We start from the raw sequence: 19,579 nt of genomic DNA, 5'->3' as shown, positions 1-19,579 counted from the left end.
TTCACTCGCCTGACTTTGACTTGTAATTGTTTGCTTGTTTATGGCCTGCTCACTCAACAGAATTTATTTAAATGCGCTTGACATGAAGTGAGCCGAGACGAAGGCGCAGCTCCCGACAATTAAGCTTAATGTTCGATCGTTGCTTACGCAATTAAGGATCGTCTTTTCCAAGGCACTGTCCTTGCCCCATCGACTTGAATAACTCAATTAGTCTACAACAAAGAAAACTTTGGGGCGCATTGTGGCAAACTGAAATACAATGTGAATCCGAAATTAAACAGGCTAAAAATATAAAAATAAATGTAAGTCAAAAAAATGAAAGATTAAAAATGAAAAATTATTTAAAAATTGAATAAATTGAATATACAAACAACACCATGTGCCTAAAGAACATTTAAATATTGTCACGGATTGAATCCCATAAATTCTGTAAAGCAAATTTTAAATTTTTTAAACTAAGTGTCTAACGACACACGGACGTACTACATAAGTCTAGTTTGGAACAACGAATCTGACAAAAAGGAACTGCCGTCAAATACCTAAAACTGAAACTTAACGATATTTATTTAACATTTATGAAAACATTGTTTCACATAATTTAAGAAACATAACTTAAAATGTAATATCTTAATAAGCATTTATTGCAGACATGCTGAAATTCTGCTTCGCTCGTGCCTTGTCCTTGCTCTGGGTTACTTTGAGAACCCCTTTTGTATCGTTTTGTTTGAAAGTTCTCAAAAAATGTGCTTGTTCGACGGTTTGTGGGCTCAGCGAAAAGTGGAAGCCATGGAGAAGGGGCTCGCAAAACGCAAATCGCTTGTCGGCAACGGCTTGTCGGCTTTTGGAGTCGCTGGCGTCGCTGGCGTCGCTGGTCGTTTCCCCGTTCGCAGTCCTCAGATCGCAGCTCGGTCTAACTTGGCTAACTCGGCTCAGTCTCAGTCTGGATTCCAAATCTGTCGCGACAGCAAACGCGCGTGCGGATCAGTTTAGCGCTTAAAGTTCAGCCCAATCTGACGCTAATTTCGGCTGACTTTCGGCTAGCAAACTAATAGTGCGCGAGTGTATTTTGCATTTAAAGCCCAATTTTGTTGATTGCCTCTTGAATTGTCTGTGACAGGTGAGAATTTAAAGTAGATAAACAGTAAGATAAACCGAATCCAGTTCGAGCTGCAACCCAAAGCAAGTGTTGAAATCGTAATTTAATGCGTGGCCTGGCGGGAAATCAATATCAGTTGGATTGTCTCCGGATTTGCGGTTGCCAGGCAGGTATTCGGTTCGGGAAAACAACAACAGGTGGAACTCACTCTGACAGCTATCAGCTATCACTTGATAACTAATCAGACAATGCAAGCAGCCTGATCCCGAGTAATACCCTAAAATATTTGCGCTGCTTCGGCTACTTAGGCTGCCTAAATTCCCAAGATAAAGAGCTACCCAAGTTAACCCACTTAACCCGACGTTTGCCCCTTTCGCCTGCTGGAAATTCGGGCCATAAACAGGAACATTTATCAGAAATCTGAGCGAACTTGCATTTTTCATAGGACGCACTAGAAAGTCGGGAAGATGGTTGTGCCACTTTGGGCCAAGATCGGGTCTGGCCAAAAGCGCTGATGGCAGTTCGTGGGTGCAGAGCAGATGCAGATGCCTTCACCAGATACGGATGCAAAATCTACCACAGTCACGCTACTAAAGAAAAAAGAAAGAAAATTCCCGACCGACACGACTGCAATCGATCATGGCGGAAGAAAGAGGTGGTTTTTGGCGCTGAATTTGTATCTTAAGCCAAACAGACAACCTGGGGATTGCGTCTTATTTTCGGTGTGCAGCTGGAATTCCTCCGGCGATGTTTACTTTCGGCATTCGGTTTTGCTGCCGTCAGGGGAACATGTTATTCTAGTTCTGTGTATTTTGCTCCACTGACCGTGAACTTGAACAAATGGAATTCCTGTAGTGCAGCGCACACTAACCACTGAATGCACTATCCCTAGATTCTAGTGCAACCCCTACAGGGGTCAGATATCGCTGCGCAAAAGGTGCTGATGCTGCCTAGATAACCACAAACACCTCTATGTAAATATAGACGGTCTCTAAGGTTAACCAGAATTCGGGCAGGAAGCGCTGCTCGGGCAATCTGTAACGACATACCAGAGCAGCCAGATATTCGGTATTGTTCAGTATCGTTGATAATCCCATAAATTTGTCAGTTTTTCATCTTCGAGCGCGCTACGCAAACACGCAATCCGGTCCAGTTCCGGCACCTCCCCCTCCGCAGCCGCTGAATAACAAAAACAAACAGCCAACACAAACACCTGACGAAGGTGAGTTGGCTGAAGCCAGACACACAGCTACTGGTCTTGTCCAGGTGATGTCATACTTACCTCTGCTCGCGGGATGGCTGCCCTAGGGTTTGGGGATCTTGAACTGGGCAGCACACCAGCTTCAGGCCCCAAATTATTCCTCCTCCCTGCTATACTTACGATCTTTATGACGCCGATCCAATTTGCATTTACATAGTTCTCAGAGACTTTACGATCAGTTAAGTGTTGGCCACAGCCCTCAGACTTATTTGATTACCTCCGCGGCATTTGCATAATCAATGATTCGAAACTATCAGATTTGCATACCACGAAATCGGATTCGAGAAAGTGTTAGTCGGGGCCCACTGTACAGGGGAAACGTGACGATGTCATTAGGCAAAGCGCCAGTTAAATGGATTGGCCTGGGTAGCACAGCACAACTCAGCTCGAAAAGCGGCAATTAAAATGTAAATTGCATCACAAGCAGTTTACATTCTGCCGTCAATTGCTCCGTCATCGCTTTGAAATATGGCTCATACGCACTGTTGGCCGACGGAGCTCGGCGGTTAAGGTTACTGCTATGGAGTACGAAAATATGTTAAATGCTCACATTTATTCGCTCGCAATTGACACGCTTGTATCGGCCTGATCTTAGCATATTCTCGCAATTGATTCGAATGGTTATTATGGTTATTACTGTTAATACTCATGACTCGCCGGCGGCTTGCATTCCAATTAGAACAGACGCCCACACACCCCGGCACTCAACTCTGACCTTTCGCAGGTGATGGAATGCCTCTATCTACTTCATTTTAATTTACCCATTTTATTCGCCACTTGGCGAGAAATACGATCGCCGTTGTCACAGCGGTTGCCACTAGCGTCGAATTTGATTTATGGCACGTATCGACTCCCATTCAATCAGCGATTCAATGGCGCTAAATGGAAAATGCATTTAGCTATCACCCGGCTGTGAGCAGGTTGACAAATGACGTCACCTCCGATTATCGTACGCTCCATTGCCACTCGGTTGCAGCGGCAAATACGGATCTGCGTGACGTCACGGCCCACCTGCAGTGATGGGCCTCTTTGGCCAGGTTGTTTGGCCAAGAAACATGTGTTGTTTGCTATTTGCTGTGTGCTTTTCCCACTCGCCGGGCACTTGGCCACAATATTTGTGGCCCATTAGCAGTTCACACCTCGGCGAGCGCTAAAGTGGCGCCCTGCGATCGAAAACAGGGGACCCGTTGGCACTTTCAATTATGCAACCAGTGCTAATTGAACTTGGCCAAAGTGAAACCCCGGTGCAGAAAGTGACAGCCAGTCAGATCGATAGATAGAGCGAATAAAGCCATACAAGTTCATGAATAAGTAGTTGACGTCGGCCGAATTTGCCTATCCATGAGATAATTTATTCTAACACCCTTTTGTAGAGCCCTTTTGTGCTGCTTAGATACCTTTATCATTAAAAAAAAATCGAGAGGAATTACTAAATATAAAAATGTTAATGCCTTCAATAAAAATAATAAAAGTTTCACCTTACATATTAACTAATCTTGTTATTTATGTTATTTTCTGTTTACAACAAAATCCCAAAGGGGGTTCTTCTCAAGCAAACATTCCATCAATTGTTGGGCTGCTTTAATTTACATTTTTCTGTGAACAATTAATTTATGAGATACTTAGTTTAGGTACTCTTTTATCCATTAATTTATTATACGAGGGCAATTAATTTATGATGACATATCGCCCATTAACATCACACAAAGTTTTTGGGCTAACTGCGCAAAACAATGGAACGAAAATTAACTAAACAACAATTGGGGCGACATTGTTGGACAGTTGACGAGCGTCAAAGAGGTAGACAAATAGAATTTTTGGGTTCGTTTGGGGGCACGTCATATCTATATCCGAACATGTATCTTAATAGCATCGCAATGATTCAGTCGCACAGCCAAATACCATTTTTTACCACAATACCAAACACATTAAGCCCGATGAGCGAATGCCTCGTCATCGGCGTGCAGACATTGACACTGACTGGGCTGAGTGTCACTGACATTGGATGAGGCCGCAATAAAATCGCGTATCCACGAATCAGCGAGCCCATGTATATGCTTCGTATGTGTATCTACGAGATACAGATACGAATACAGATGTATATCGCGCGCCAAACGATTCGCACTTGGCATTGGCAATGACTTTCTGGCCGCAACAATGGGGCAAACATCCGCGAAAGCGACAATTGTCGCAAGCACGAACACTTAATGATCACTTTGGGTTAAGGGGCTGCTTTCTGGCAGCTCATTAACCCATTTAACCCGTGCAGGATTATGGCGGAAACTCCCAGATCAGCGTTTTAAAAGAGGGAACTCCCGAAGAATAAAGAACGAGGTAAATTAATTTTTTGACATTTGTTAATTAAAGAAAAATCTGAAGACCAAATAAATTTAGAAAATGTATTTATCTATTTTATTTTAAAAAGATGTTTTGTATTCCAATTTATAACTTGCATCGTTTTTTTATCCTTCCTTTATTTTCTATTGTAAGTCCTATAATGTTTTTATAAATTCCACAAAGTCACATGTACCTACCGCCTGTTTTTAATTGCACAACTTGTTGGTTTATATAAATATCCCCGTGTTTTTCTTCGAATGCAGGCAATTAAGGTGTCATTCTCTGTCGAAAAGTAAAAGTAATTGCTCAGCCACTCAAAACCCGCCATCTGTTTCAAATGAAATTTTTGGCAAGTCTCAAGACACATGGATGTAGGTGTAAGTTCACGGTTCGCCTTATATTTTGTAATGCCTTGCAAGTACATAAGTACAAACAATTTTCGGTCAGCTGCGAGTGTAATTTCAAATGAATTCGCCTTAGGCCGCAATTTGCTACCTCTTGCGCTTGATTGGCGTGCTGAAGAAAGTGCCAGGAAAAGATTCGTCATGCGAATCAGGGGCTAAATCAGAACCAAGTCGGCTATGAATAGAACTCCGAGTGACACCAACGCTCCAGACAGACAAGCCGCTTGTATAACATTCGGATTCGCATTCGGGCTCAGATTGGGGCTCGGATTTATGTAACTCCGACTGTCTGGTAACGAGCGAAGCTAAATCCAAAGCCGGGGGCGTGTGGCGGAGATCGGAGGGCGGGGCGGCCGACGAGATCGCAGATACCAGACTTGCCCCACTGGCCTGCCAGAAGCCCATGCGCCTGTAGGCGGTCGAATATGGGACACACCGTATCGAAAGCACTGCTCTCAATATAATTAAAACATTTGTCGCGATCACATTCGCAAGGCAATTAATAATAAGTACGATTGAGCACATGAAGCCATTACGAATCCCAAGTGATGGAGGGGAACACAACTCCGCAACTTTAATAACGCGCAATTTCGACAGAACAATTTGTTTCTGGAAAGAAAGGAACCACTCACAATCTCTTTCTCAAATCTTTCCAAATCAACTTTTATTACGAAAATGCTACATAAATTTCTTATCAAATTGTATGTTTTTTCTAGAAAAAATGCAGAATTTAAAATTAGGGTGCTTTTAAAAATTCTTTGTCAACATGCTCACAGCTTTTTCGGGTACCTTTTCCCGCTTTCCTATAAAAAGTCTTCTTGGAAGGAAAACTATTATTAAAGTAAAGCAGTTTAAAATGTGTTTTGGAAATAGGCACTTTTAGTTTTATATTAATATATATTTTTTTCAGATAAGCCCAACCAGAAAACTATAACATAATTTATTTGTTTATCGCTTAATAAAAGCAGATGCAGCAAATATTGGCGAATACAGCTAATTGACGTCACTAATTCGTGGGGGAGTAAACCGCCTGGCGTGGATAGTACTGCCGGAAAACTGTTACGGGGGGCGACTTGTAAACAAATCATTTTGTCTATTTTGCCCACCGTTTTATGGGCCCATTGGCTTGTTTTCGTTCCCTTCGATGCAGCACTATAGAAACTTGCTGGCGAGGCATTTCAGTAAGTGCTAACAAACCGCGATGAACACAAAACTCGAGGCCCATCCATAAATCAACGCCGAAAAAGCGCCCTCTCGACCCCAGTGGAGCGCAACAGAGCTGTTAAGTAGCAGAGCCCGCTAACAGTGCTGCTATGCTATCACCGCGTTTCCAGCCTCGCCCGGCCCTACAATTCCCAACCAGTTCTGGCCCGGCCGCCTAGCAGTCCGCTCACTTCTCACGTAGCGCTGCGAGAGGTGACGATTGGGCTCGGTCTCGCTACACTGCTTGAGGGCCTTGTTCTCCCAACCCATATGTTACGACTTACGGAACAGCCTTGAAAACATCTGATCTCGCCTTTGTCTCAGAATGCATCTAGATTCTAGAACTTGTATCTCGTACTGCGCGGATGGGTTGAGTGAGTGGGGATGACGGAATTGGGATGACTGACAGCCGCCTAATTTGGAGACCAGCTGTTTGCGCCTGACATGAGCGATAATTACTGATCAGTGATCACTGCAAACATGCCAAAAAACGGCAGTACACCGCGCTGTGTGGGGGCACTCGAGTGCAATTCCCAAGAGCGGCGGAGTACACCTGCCCTGCTAATAAGTCGGCGGCTTCGCTAAATATAGAAGCTGACACTCATCCACCGCCCCTTGAATCGCTTTCGATGAGCGAATTATTAATTATCCACACAAGCACAGGCAAGTTTGGAGAAAAACAAACTTTTATCTAGCGAAAAACAGAAGTACCTCGCTTATTTGTTTTAAGGCTTTTAAAAACATAAACAGGGAAAGATTGTTCGCTGCGTAATGCGCAGCCGGGAAGCAGGTGATTCAGTGGAATTCGCCAGCGACACGGCGGAATATTCTTGATTGAGGGTTTCCATCCTCAAGGCCCCAAGATAAATCAAGTGGGAGGCCGAAATGTTCTATTTTCAAATTTCCACCTAATCGCTCAGCCGGCGATTATCAGAAACACACATGAATACCATCCAGCTAGCCGTGAATATTCCAAACTCATTAAACCATGACGTCGGTCTGAAGTGTTTGCAAATGTTTTAAAATTAGCCGCTTGGCTGCTTGGCTGCTTGGATTGCTTTCCAATCTTTCGTGAAACAACTCTTATAAATAGCCGAATCGCGGCGATCAGCTGATACGATTTGGCGATCCAATCGCCTGGCAGATCAAAACCAAATGGAGGGTCGTAAGCAGTAACTGCAACGATAGAAATGCAAAGTAAACCGACCAGCAGAGATGGGGTCTGCTGGGGCTGCACCCGGAACCACTGCTGAAATCAAAGCCGGTCAATAAATTGGCTAGCGGGCAGCTGGCCGAGAGCCGCCATAAACCAATTGTCAAGCTGTCAAATTGCAAGCACCTTTTTCAGCACTCGCATGAATAAAATACTCCGGCGCACGAGCAATTCCCGCGCGTAATATCCCTGACACCTCTGTCGCCGCACATTTGTTTTTATTTTCTTTCCCTCAACTGTTAATATAATAATTCGCTTTCAATGTCGGACGGCCGAACACAAAGTATTTAAATTGCATAAAACAAAACAGACGCCCTGCACTTGGTGCCCGACAAGTGGAGTGTAATTGAAACGAATCGACAATTTGAGATATTAAACACAAATATGCCAAAAAGTACGACCTCCACCCCTCCTACGGATCGCGTTCTTCTCTGTTCTTGCTTGCGGCTGCCGACCGAGAAATTGTCCCAATTGATAAATGAAACTAATTCAATTCGGCCGTGGTCACACATCCACTCGCTCTATTTCGTCATTACTTGGCCAGCATTCCGCGGAAAGTGTAAATGATGCGAATATTGCGTGCCAAACGGAGGGACCTAGACCTTGAAGACACGTACGTATCTCGAATCGATCTGCCTGCAAATTCCTCGCATACCTAGACGAAATTTCTCTGTAATTGTAATCAAAACAAATACCTCTGTTCCCACTGCATTTCGCTGGAATCATGCCGAAATATCCGCACAGCCGATCGGATCAGGGCTGCCGCTTCAGCTGTGACCCCGAACCTCAAGGAGAAAGCAGAAGTTCCTGCTCGCTTATACTTCATTAATTGCTTCACCAACAAGTTCAGAATTCCCATTCGCAATTGCACATAAACAAAGACAGACCGCTAAAGAACTGAGCAAATAAATACACTTTTTAATGGTCAGTAAATTGTTTATGGATGGATGAAGACGCCTCGGGAACTCTTCGTGAATTCTGGCAAATATTTATGCATTTTGGTATATTTGCCCTGCAATCCGTTCGACTCGAAAACGATTAACCACAGTTATTAAGTTCTGAAAATAGCCGCATTCGCAGGCCGATGGAGATTTCTTCAAATAAAATTACTTACGAAAGGTAAATTCCTCTGGCACAAAGGGACAGGGAGATCTGATTAAAATTCCGCCCGCCACTTCCTAGACAATAAAGAGGCTTTCATGGGGGAATCTCTCGATTTACGACCAAAGTTTCCACACTTTTATGTGAACACCCGCCCAACTTATCAATTGGCGACGAAATACTATGACGAAATACTATGAATCTCGGCCCAAATTGAACAATGTAAATCGTATCGATAACATCCGCGATAAGGAAGTTACATGTCGGGTTGTCAGGGTGCCAGGTTGCCAGGTTGCCAGGTGGGATTGGCATTGGATTGCCCCGTTCTTGAACTACTTTTGCGTATCGAGAATATACGTTTCTTCCGCTCGCCCCGACCTCAAGTACCTGAAGTCCGAGCGATTCAATTTAATAATATGACTTCAGCGCCTTGGAATTCCACCAATCTATACGGGCCGCAGTGCGTATGGCCGGAATATCAATAAAATACCATTTGGGCCGCATAGCCACACAAATAATGCTTATCAGGGGCCAATTAAATAATGGCATAATTATGTTTGTATAAATACCCGCTAATTGATTGCCCAGTTTAAGTCAGGCATTGGCGATGATAAGGCAGCCAGTCAGGTCGGACGTGTTTCATTCACCCGGTGGAGCTTTAATGACTTCATTTACCTGGCAGATTGTCATCAATCCCTCACGTTGATAGCCGCTTTAATTGCATTCCAAACGCTGTGGATTTAGCCACACCGGAAAGGTTGTCGTGCTGTCATCGGCTAGCTTTCGGTATTTGTGAAGTTAGATAAAAGTATTCAGGGGCTACTCATGCCGTTTTAACGTCAGGGTAAGTCCAGTGCAAGTGCAATGCCAATGAATAAGCCAATTTGCGTGTTTTTAGCTATTGTTATATTGCACATTGTCTTATCGGACACTTGTTCTTGTTCTAATCTTAGCCAGGGCCCGGATATTAGTAATAATTCTTTCGGAAGAAAGGCAAGCCTCAGGCGACTCATTCGCTCCCCTCTCTACCAGTCTCTATATGGGCTTTGTCCGCTTTCGGCCAAAAGATTGTAATTTGGCTGGCAGCTATTGGACAGAAATCGCTCATAAAACCGAAGTTTAATGCCATGCAAATCGCGTCGGGCGACAGGGCGACTTAATGTCGTCTGATGGCTTTATTTCACACGTCTTGGCCTGATTTGTTACCCATTCCGCGGCGGAGACATGCTTTTTAATTAGGTCTCATAATGCTTTTGGCTTATTTTTGCCTTTCCCTGTTGGCCCAGTTTATAGAAAAGTGGTTAATGATTCACTCTATCGACCCCAATATTAAGAGGCAATAAAAGGGAAATGCTTACACTGTGAATCATGACTGAAACATTACTTCCGCTTAACGCCAGGCACTCCATGCGTTCTTTTCCGCTTTTGAGGGACTCATTGATTGGTAAATAAAGGTTGACGGCATAGTTGACTTATTTGTTGGCGTAATGGGGAATGGGATCATCCCGCACGATGACGATTCCCAGTTAACCGAGATGACGCGGTCGATACCCTATTGCAAGTGCTCTTAATGATAATTGCTCGTATGCAAAGAGCAGAAGTCCGCGATCGAAGTTAAGCGAAATGGCAGACAGATCGGCGATGATCGCATCCCCAAAACAACTGACAGCGCACTGCGCGACAAAGCATCTTAATGGGATTTTACCAGATACTTAAAAACTCTGCAGATTGCTCGAGACCATAGATAGTATGCAAATGTGCCACCGCTTTGGCCCGAAAATGGCATACCTACCTTAATTTAATTTAATTTGAATATTGCCCGAGGGCCTTGAACTCGAATTGGGTCCAATTATCACATATATATCTTATCAAATTTTCGAGCAGATAAGGGTAGACAAAAACAAACTGAAGAACTAATATTACTGCGCACAAAAAATCGCAGAGGAATTTGCACATGAAAGTGGTCTTTAATGATCTCTGACCTTATAGGTGGGCTGCAACCAAACACCCGCCACCCTCCCTGCTTTCACCTCGCCGCCGCTTGCGTTTGCCAAATTCGGCATACATGTTGCCCCCCAAAATACCTTGGGATGCGCTCTGTTAACCCGCCAGATACAAATGACGTATACGCCCCAGTGGCAGTAACAGCAGGACGGCTCTCTCGCTCTGGCGCTCCCTTCTCTCCCTTTCGCTCTGCGGACCGCCTACGCCCGAGCTACATGCCTAGAGCCCGAGATCGGGCGCTGAGCAGCGCCGCCGGCCGCAGCAATAACAGAAGCCGCAGCAGCCGCAGCAGCAGCAACCTTATGTGGTGGCCCATAATTCTAGCCGAATTCAGTCAGCCAGCGGCCGCGATCGGAGTAGGAACAGCGCGATAAGGAAATCGAAACCATAATATTTGAGAACTATAAAACCAAAGACGAAACCCCGATTATTGGACACAGAGTGCGGGCATTCGACTCGAATTGTGCAAACTTTTCAAAATGTTAGTACTGCGTACGGTGGCTGGAAGAGCAGAGGGTTCTTAAGCCTTTGTTTACCGGGCTGGCTGCTGTGTCAGCAAAGCCGGGATTGTTTGGAGTTCAATTTGAGGCCCCGCAGGAATAAACACGGGTGTTTGAGTTGGGCCGCTCGAAATGTGTCAATAGTCTTTGCCAGTCTGAGAGACGCGTTGTTTACTGGCTTCTAATAATAGAGCCCTCGTCACGGCTCCAGCCACAATTCAATTTCGTTCTTCTGGTTCCTTTTCACGCCAAAACTTTATTGCCAATTGGCTGGCCAATTAATTACCAACACGAACTTTCAAATTAATTATCACTAAATTAAAAACGGGTTCACCATTAGCGAACAAACCACGAAAAAATTCAAACCATAAGCCGTGGGGCGGGGAGAATGTTTGAACACCTTCGAGACCTTTGTGTTTGGCCACAGCCACTCGTGATCGGGAGATATCTAAATTTATTTGTGCGCTGTCTTTAATTGAATACATATTGTTATTGTGGCACCCTCGGCAAAAGTGCTGAGCCAGCGGGCGAAACAGGAAAATCTATTTGCAATTTGCATTTATTTATGAAACTTCTTGGGTGCCTCGCTTCGCGTTCTCGGCGGTAAACAAGTTTAATCTTCGTCGCCGTCTCCAGAGTTATCTGCCGAAAAATAGATACTTTATGGCACCGAAACAACGTGAAGTGAAGGGGCGCTTCGGGGAGTGATTTTTCGGATTTTCGGTTGGTGTGCGCAAATTTGAATTCGCTGCCGCATCAAAGAAGCCCAAACGGACCGGAAAAAAGTGGGGGAAAAGAGCGTTTTGGCTTTAACCGCGGCCGAGCTTCGTGGTTCGGCAAACCAGCTGGCGTCATCAGAATATATTTAGCGAGCTAACTGTTAACTGTTCGGCTCTGCACGGCCAGCGAATTTCTGATGAGGGCTACCCGTATCCGAGAGATACCAATTAATAATCTCCCCCAGACCGGACGGGTTCTCATCCCCTGGCTACGTTTCAGACTGCGATGAACGGGTCGTATGCGCGATGCGAGGAATTCTTTCAAATTGTTGACAAATTGCAAACCGTTTATCTGCCTGTTGTCTTAAGCGATAAGATACAAAATGATGCGCTAAATTAAAAATTTCCGTGCTTTCCCTCTTAAGTTGCAGATTAGTTCGAGGAGCCATGGTCATCAAGTGCGCCCACCTGGTGGGCCTTCTGGCCCTGCTAATCGGCGCGGCCAGCGCCTTCGATCCCACCCTGAAGCGGGACTTTCCGGGTCCTTACTGCGCCCTGCGCAACACCTGCTGTACGGATCGGCACGACGGCTGCTCGCTGCCCATCTCGAGTAAGTATACCTAACATTTTCGTTATAAAAAAATACACTTTTTTAAATAATTTTAAAATTAAAAAATACCTAATAACAACTTTTTACCCAAAGGCTTTTTATTTAGGACTGGGAAATAGAACAAATTATTTTAATCAAGAAAGGAATTTTGTGTACCCTTGCAGTCAATGTTAGTAACGCAACGTTCAATTTTTAAGAATTGTTACTAGCTTCAATGATATTAAAAAAATAATTTTTTCATTATTTCTCTGACCGGTTCGTTAACGGCTATATGTTAAAGTCGTTCGAAAAACACGGAAGATATAATTTGTTTCTTATTATTTTGATATATGTCGTCTGATTTTGATAAAATTAAATTCGAAATTCAGAACAAATTAAAAAATGTTCCAAGCGTAGGAGGTTGTATGTTAAAAAGTCTCCAAAAATGTAATTAAAAAATATTTTTTTTTGGATATTCCTATGGGGGCCATAAAATATAGTTGTCCGATCCGGATGCTTTCGACTTATATACTATCTTTAAAATAAAGAGGACTTTTGGAAAAGCTTAAGCCCGATAGATTTAAAACTGAGAGACTAGTTTGCTTAGATACGGACGAACAGACGGAGGGACATGGCTAGATCGGATTGTCTGGAGATGCCAAAATCATAATACCGTCTTCAAGGGTATACAAATTGTAACATTTTGTATGCTCACAATTATTTTATTTTAAAATATACACATTGTTCTGTAATCTAAATTTTCTATATAAAGCAAATAATGTGTTACCCCCTTTTGCAGGCACTCTCTGCTACTGCGATGAGTTCTGCGAGCGCGACGACTCCAGCGACTGCTGTCCCGACTACCGCTCCTTCTGCCTCAGGGAGCCCGACCCGGTGATCTCCTGCGAGCACAAGGGCGTGTACTTCAGCAAGTTCAACAGCACTTGGGACAACTGCAACGAGTGCCGCTGCCTGGAGGGCGGCAAAGTGAAGTGCGACGAGGATCTGTGCCTCACCGACGACGACATCGTCAACGGGGTGAACTCCATCCACAGACTGGGATGGTCCGCCCGCAAGTACGACCAGTGGTGGGGTCGCAAGTACTCCGAGGGACTGAAACTGCGCCTGGGCACCAAGGAGCCCACGTACCGCGTGAAGGCCCAGACCCGGCTAAGGAACCCCACCGACGGGCTGCCCAGCTCCTTCAACGCCTTGGACAAGTGGTCCAGCTACATCTCGGAAGTGCCCGACCAGGGCTGGTGCGGCGCGTCCTGGGTGCTGTCGACCACCTCGGTGGCCAGCGATCGCTTCGCCATCCAGAGCAAGGGCAAGGAGGCCGTGAAGCTGTCCGCCCAGAACATCCTCTCCTGCACGCGCCGCCAGCAGGGCTGCGAGGGTGGTCACCTGGACGCCGCCTGGCGCTACCTGCACAAGAAGGGCGTGGTCGACGAGGACTGCTATCCCTACACCCAGCAACGCGACACCTGCAAGATCCGTCACAACAGTCGCTCCCTGAGGGCCAACGGCTGCCGACCCGTGGACAACGTGGATCGGGACTCCTTCTACACGGTGGGTCCGGCCTACAGCTTGAGCCGCGAGGCCGACATCATGTCGGAGATCTACTACTCCGGCCCCGTGCAGGCCACCATGCGGGTTAACAGGGACTTCTTCGCCTACTCGGGGGGCATCTACCGCCAGACGGCGGCCAACCGCCGGGCTCCCTCTGGATTCCACTCGGTCAAGCTGGTTGGCTGGGGAGAGGAGCACAATGGTGACAAGTACTGGGTGAGTAACGCAAGATATTTATTTGTTTACCCTACAGAATCCCGTCTAACATTGAACCCTGCTCTTGGCCAAACAGATCGCAGCCAACTCGTGGGGACCCTGGTGGGGAGAGCGCGGCTACTTCCGCATCCTGCGAGGCTCCAACGAGTGCGGCATCGAGGAGTACGTGCTGGCCTCCTGGCCCTTCGTCTACAACTACTACAACGTGAAGTCGGCCTAAGGGCCCACGCCTCGCACCGAGCAATCTCGAGCTATGCAGAAACGAAAACAAATTTATCTCATGCTTCAAAATTTTCCATTTGCTGTACGGCACTCAAAGTGAATTAGGCGCTTCTATCTATAATGTTTATGCTTAGAACCTAGTGACTAAAATATTAGCTTTAAGTTGCGCGAACGCACCAAGTTAACTGCCCGCAGTACCAGGCCTGTCCCTAACCACTTTTCTCACCCACTAACTGGTCTCGAAGCAACACGAAACTGCCACTTACCACCGCTCCATCCCCCAAAAACTGCCACACGAACCAGAGGAACCCGAGGAACACGAACATCTAACACCCTTGTAGCGCATGTGATCGATGGAAGGACGAATATTGGATCGGCAAAGAGTCTGTAGGATATGTACGAGTGCGAACTCATCGTGTATTGTAAATGGAAGTTAAGTTTACTGATAGACCGATGCGAGTTAGTCGGCTTATATATTTTTAATAAACGAATTACTTTACATGTTTATCGATGTCGAGTTTTGATTCACTTAAGTCCAGGCCACACATCCAGGCGAGTTGTTTGCGTAAACAATGTGTTCTTAACTTTATTTGTAATACATATTTATACGAGGCGCGTGGCGATTCATGAACCAATTCGATAATGGTATGTAGATTGTATAATTTTTGTTTAACAATATTTTCACATTATTTTTTGGGGTAGGGTAGGGGGATTAAATAGTAAAGTAAAAATCTTGTTGGTGTTATTTACGCATAGCTATCATACTAAATAAATCGGGGAAATAATCAAGAATGTTTTTACTTTGCACTTACGATTACGATCGAAATCAAATTGACAAAACAAAAGTTGGTCGAAGGCCCACAACTTTCCTAGCCATGGAATTTCATATCTCACACAAGCAATTTGGATACTCTCGCAGAGCTTCGGTTTATCTGAACGGTCTACGAGCAAGCTGATAACTAGCAATATAAAAACAGGCCTGGCCGGTCGACCTGTGGTCTCTCAGCTCTTGGTTGCTTGCCGGGGTTGTCCGAAGTGGGTGGGCTGGGCTAATTGAGAGTGATGCCCGCAAAGGAGACCTCCAACGTGGAATCATTGGATTCCATGCGACTGCGTATGTGCGCCAGTGTGTTCTTGTAATGGCTCTCTATCTGCTTGGTCTCCTCGCTGGGTTCCAAGTTGGGCAGCTCCTCGTTCACCTTGGCGATAAGCTGTAACAATCCAATTTCGTCAAGTTTAAGGGGATTTTTTCTTATTCAGTTAGCTTTAGTCACCTGGTTAAGCATGGCCACAGTGATTAGCGAGTTTCCTCGTTCGAAGTAGAAGAGATAGTGATTCAGCAGCTCGACATACAGTTGTACCTGCACGCCGGTATCCAAGCACTGCGAGGCAATGCGAGCGCCCTTCTTTAGGCAGTCCAGAGTTCGTTTCTCATCTCGCATCTCCTCGCCATTTTGCCTAGAAAGGGTAAACACACATTAGATACGATTTGATACAGAGCGAGCAACCTACTTTCCACTCCAGAAGAGCGCCGCACAGGCCACAACTCCGCGACATTGGTCAGGCTTTTTCAGCAACTTAGAAGCGGCCAGCGCACAATTCGTCCTCAGCGGTTCGGCGTTCTCCTCCCCGAAGCAGGACATCTGCTCGAAAGTAGACATAATAAGCGTTATGGCTGCCAGCTGAGCCTTCGAGTCGGAAATCTCGTCTTCGTAGAGTGAAAAGGCCTGGGTCATGAACTCGTACGCCACCGTTTCGTGATTCGTATAGCCGATCTCCCCAATGACCAGTGCCCCTTGCAGATACAGACGCAAAGCCAGATCGGCGAGATCGGCCTTTGCCAGCGCACTGATGGTGCTGTGGCAGTACTGCACGATCTTCTGGCACTTCTTGTCCCAGTTCTCATCCTGCTCGGCGATCGCCTTGTACTTGAAGGATAGTTGGTAGGCGGCGAAGACGAGTGGAGGTAGGACATGCTTGAGTCGCTGTCCGCCACCATTTCCCAGATGCTTGCGGGCAGTTTGCAGCATTTTGTACTGCATGTCAGGTTCGGCCGACCGCAACAGGTGAATGAATCTAAATGGATCTAATTAGTAACAAGGGTCTTTTGAACAGGGAAATCACACATACCGTGCCACAACCCCCTGCTCTTCAGCAAACTCCTCAGCATCCGGACTTGTGTTTCCTGCTGTCGCTGCACTGTCTTTGTTCGTGTCATCATCCTTGATCAGGGGCGTGATGATGGTCAACAGACTATCCGCCTGGTCAGCCGTGGGAACGATAGTTTCGTTGTCCAGAATATTCATAACCAGATACAGCGCCAGAGATTTGCGGGAGGTGTAGTCAAACTTTTCGAGCAGTGGGCAGAAGTTGTGCAGTTGAATGATGGTTAAGGCGTTGTTGTAGAAATCGATGCAGATACGCAGGAGGCGGGATAGCTCCTGGTTTACGGACAGCAGATGCGAGATGCTGCAACGGAAAAACGTTAGGTAACCATAGGGTCTTCTTTAGAGTTCAACACACTTGTTCATGTTCATGCGCTGCAGGATTTGTGCGGTTGTGCCCAGCACTTTGTCCACATAGTCAACGCGATCGGGGTACACCTTCTGAGCCAGGCTCAGCAGTGCGACCTGCAGCGAAATGGTATCTTCCAAAGGCATGTCCATTCGGGTCTGCACAATATTGGCCACTTGCACACTAAATACTTCGAACAGCTCCACCTCGGCGGGTATGATAGCATCGATGGCATTGCCACTAGTCTAAAAAGGAATGGTTTTAAGCATTGAAAACGAGGAAAGCATGCGGGTATTACCTTGCCACTTCTCTGGTTATAGGCAGCCAGTCGCTCGATCAGCGATATTATAATGTTCTTAACGTTCACACCGGTCTCCAGCTGGGCACACGATTTCAGGAAGGGATCGAGAGTCTGCAGGTGGAACTCGTCGGGGAACACTTGGATGATGCACTCCATAAGGTACTCCTGGGCAATGGCATCACGACAGCTAACAACCTGCTCCAGAATGCCAGGCAGAATAAGCCGCTGGTAGGTCTCCAAGGTGGCCGACTCCAGTTGCGACAAGCGCACCAGATTAGTGCCCACCAGGATCTTCAGCTCCTCGCGCTCCTTCTCGCGCCGCGTCTTCTCGCTGGAGTGTCCCTGGTGCTGCATGCGGACCCACAGTTTGTTCATCTCGGCGAAGTTGGTCAGCACAAAGTCGATGGCATCGTACACATTGCCCTCGTGCTCGTTCTCCGCCACCATTACGTCGGGCAGGATGTTGCGGGTGCACTGCAGCAGGTAGTTGCGCAGGAAGAGGCCCCTCAGAGGGTGCTGTACACCACGGCACATCTCCACCAGATCCTTGAGAATACTGCGCTTCAGCGTGGAGTCGTTCTTGATGTACACAATGCCCACTGTGATAAGGAGATAAAGGCGGGGCACAATGGTGTGCGAGTACTGGACCAGTTCATAGAGGTCCGTCTTCTTGTCGCTCTTCTCGCTGAGGTACAGCTCCAGGTGGCACAGCTCGTTGGTGACGGCCATGTCTGGATGTGGATCAACACGTTATGGTCTGGAGGATGGTATCCACTTAATGTTACTCACACAACTCGTAGTAGCTTTTTGGGGACAGCAGAGAGGTCCTCAGCTCACTCAGCATGGTGCTGGCGCACTTGATGGAGTCCAGCATGCGCTCCTTATCGAGGAAGTGGTTCATGTGGAAGGCCTGCTTCCTCGCCGCTCCAATGGCCTCGGCGAGCAGCTTTTCCTGGTCATCCAAACCATTCGGCATGGTCTGAAAGGAGACATGGTAGACGATATTACTGGCTGGGGCGTACATAATTCGGTTTTGAGCACAACATGGCACACAATGCTCGAGATAAGCCCGCTTGGCTTACTCCGGATAAAATCCAGAAGCAGAGCAGGAGAACGACCAGAGTTGAAGATAAGAGGCTTAGAGATACACACATCCGAGATTCGCAATCTGGGACTGTAGGAGTATTTACCCGGGCGTTGGCGGCACTGGGCACCTGGCCGCCGTACGAGGACGAGCTCCAGGGGTACATGGCAGTGGGACTTGGACCGGGGGGCGTTGCTTCTCACCAGGGGCAGCCCCTTTTGACGTCGACAGGGGCGCAGTCAGCGGTTCTTGCTTGGGGCCCGGGCACTCGGCTCTCTGCCAATTCGCGAGTTCCGGCTTCTGGCGACTACTAGGCGGACCTGGACGCACTTACCATTGCTTCAGCGTTGGGGCGGATCGAAATTAGCCAATTATTCTCTAAATTTCTGGATTTTCGGCGATTTGCATCTGTGTGTGGAATAGAGGTGGGGAAACATCGATATTAACATCGATGCTTTTAAAAAATCGGTAGCATCGATAGTTAACAGGCAAACAGTATTTTTTGCAATTTTTGGTAAAGTGTAGGATTTTTTTTCAATAAAAAAAATACTGCAGTGCCGGTATAAGAAAATGTTCGTGCACTGCAGTAAGGAGACTTCCAACGTAAAAAATTATTGTATGCCTTTTTAAGGAAGTTACCAACTCCAGCCTATGTTCTTCTTGGCAAGACCTTGACACTGGTCCTCAAAATTGTCCAAATGGATTTAATGTGTGGAAAGCCTTATGGCGTACTATTTGATTTCTTAAATCGCTTGCTTGGGTGAATATGTCATCATCTCCTTAGTGCTATAGTTGAAATTGCGGTAAGTATTGCGTTATTGAGAAAACCCAAATTTGCACGTTCTATCGTTATCCTGAGCAGATAATGCTCAAAAAGTTTATTTATGAGAATTTGGTTGCGCGGAGAGAGCCTCCATATTGTCCAGTTCCTCATCTGCTTCCTTCCTGGACTTCACTTAAATGTTGGGTATAGTCAGCCATGATCGAATTCTTGCTGGCTGGACGACCGTTGGCTATAAGTTTTGACCACTTTCCAATCCTAAGAAGCTAGATATTGACAAAAGAAAACGCTATAATCGATGGCCTCGACTATTACATACCTATTACTCAGAGGGAACTATAGGTAAGCAAGTAGCAAAGCGTCAGTTCCCAAGACTGTACACCTTATAACAATAAATAAGGGACTTAAGGGGGAAACCTACTTTTGAGGCTTCAACAAATCAATTTCAGAAGTAAATTCCAGGTA

At 46.1% G+C, this 19,579-nt stretch overlaps 2 protein-coding genes across 5 annotated transcripts; one reads left to right on the top strand and one right to left on the bottom strand.

Annotated features, from left to right (window-relative positions):
- The first annotated feature begins 930 nt into the window (after positions 1 to 930).
- LOC108026702 (tubulointerstitial nephritis antigen-like) lies at positions 931 to 14,941 on the top strand. 3 transcript variants are annotated; one of them, XM_017097796.3, is made up of 4 exons: positions 931 to 1,117; positions 12,264 to 12,448; positions 13,227 to 14,212; positions 14,289 to 14,941. In XM_017097796.3, the coding sequence occupies exons 2-4, from the start codon at positions 12,286 to 12,288 to the stop codon at positions 14,430 to 14,432; spliced, it is 1,293 nt and encodes a 430-aa protein (XP_016953285.1). In that variant the 5' UTR covers positions 931 to 1,117; positions 12,264 to 12,285; the 3' UTR covers positions 14,433 to 14,941. The 3 variants fall into 3 exon arrangements, with proteins under 3 accessions (XP_016953285.1, XP_043947580.1, XP_016953284.1); XM_044091645.2 differs by lacking the exon at positions 931 to 1,117 and adding an exon at positions 10,944 to 11,100 and having other exon boundaries at positions 12,270 to 12,448; XM_017097795.3 differs by lacking the exon at positions 931 to 1,117 and adding an exon at positions 10,944 to 11,100.
- LOC108026700 (vacuolar protein sorting-associated protein 35) lies at positions 14,895 to 18,782 on the bottom strand. Of its 2 annotated transcripts, none has more exons than XM_017097794.3 (8): positions 18,668 to 18,782; positions 18,039 to 18,228; positions 17,247 to 17,980; positions 16,958 to 17,193; positions 16,565 to 16,903; positions 15,947 to 16,510; positions 15,709 to 15,892; positions 14,895 to 15,645 (listed from the first exon to the last, which is right to left on the bottom strand). In XM_017097794.3, the coding sequence occupies exons 1-8, from the start codon at positions 18,668 to 18,670 to the stop codon at positions 15,484 to 15,486; spliced, it is 2,412 nt and encodes an 803-aa protein (XP_016953283.1). In that variant the 5' UTR covers positions 18,671 to 18,782; the 3' UTR covers positions 14,895 to 15,483. The 2 variants fall into 2 exon arrangements, with proteins under 2 accessions (XP_016953283.1, XP_016953282.1); XM_017097793.3 differs by having other exon boundaries at positions 18,440 to 18,769.
- Positions 18,783 to 19,579: the final 797 nt, after the last annotated feature.

This window comes from Drosophila biarmipes, chromosome 2R (assembly GCF_025231255.1).
Source record: "Drosophila biarmipes strain raj3 chromosome 2R, RU_DBia_V1.1, whole genome shotgun sequence".
NCBI classification, from domain to species: Eukaryota; Metazoa; Arthropoda; class Insecta; order Diptera; family Drosophilidae; genus Drosophila; species Drosophila biarmipes.
Note: the sequence above shows the minus strand (reverse complement) of the source record. Positions and strands in the feature narration are given on the sequence as shown.

What these genes read in the sequence shown, in the direction of transcription:
- LOC108026702 (XM_017097796.3), top strand. Translation starts at nt 12,286, where the DNA reads ATGGTCATCAAGTGCGCCCACCTGGTGGGCCTTCTGGCCCTGCTAATC. An exon ending in CTGCTCGCTGCCCATCTCGA is followed by an intron (nt 12,449 to 13,226) that starts GTAAGTATACCT and finishes CCCCTTTTGCAG; the next exon opens with GCACTCTCTGCTACTGCGAT. An exon ending in ACAATGGTGACAAGTACTGG is followed by an intron (nt 14,213 to 14,288) that starts GTGAGTAACGCA and finishes TTGGCCAAACAG; the next exon opens with ATCGCAGCCAACTCGTGGGG.
- LOC108026700 (XM_017097793.3), bottom strand. Translation starts at nt 18,499, where the DNA reads ATGTACCCCTGGAGCTCGTCCTCGTACGGCGGCCAGGTGCCCAGTGCC. An exon ending in CCAGTGCCGCCAACGCCCGG is followed by an intron (nt 18,229 to 18,439) that starts GTAAATACTCCT and finishes GTCTCCTTTCAG; the next exon opens with ACCATGCCGAATGGTTTGGA. An exon ending in GAGCAGGGGGTTGTGGCACG is followed by an intron (nt 16,511 to 16,564) that starts GTATGTGTGATT and finishes AGATCCATTTAG; the next exon opens with ATTCATTCACCTGTTGCGGT.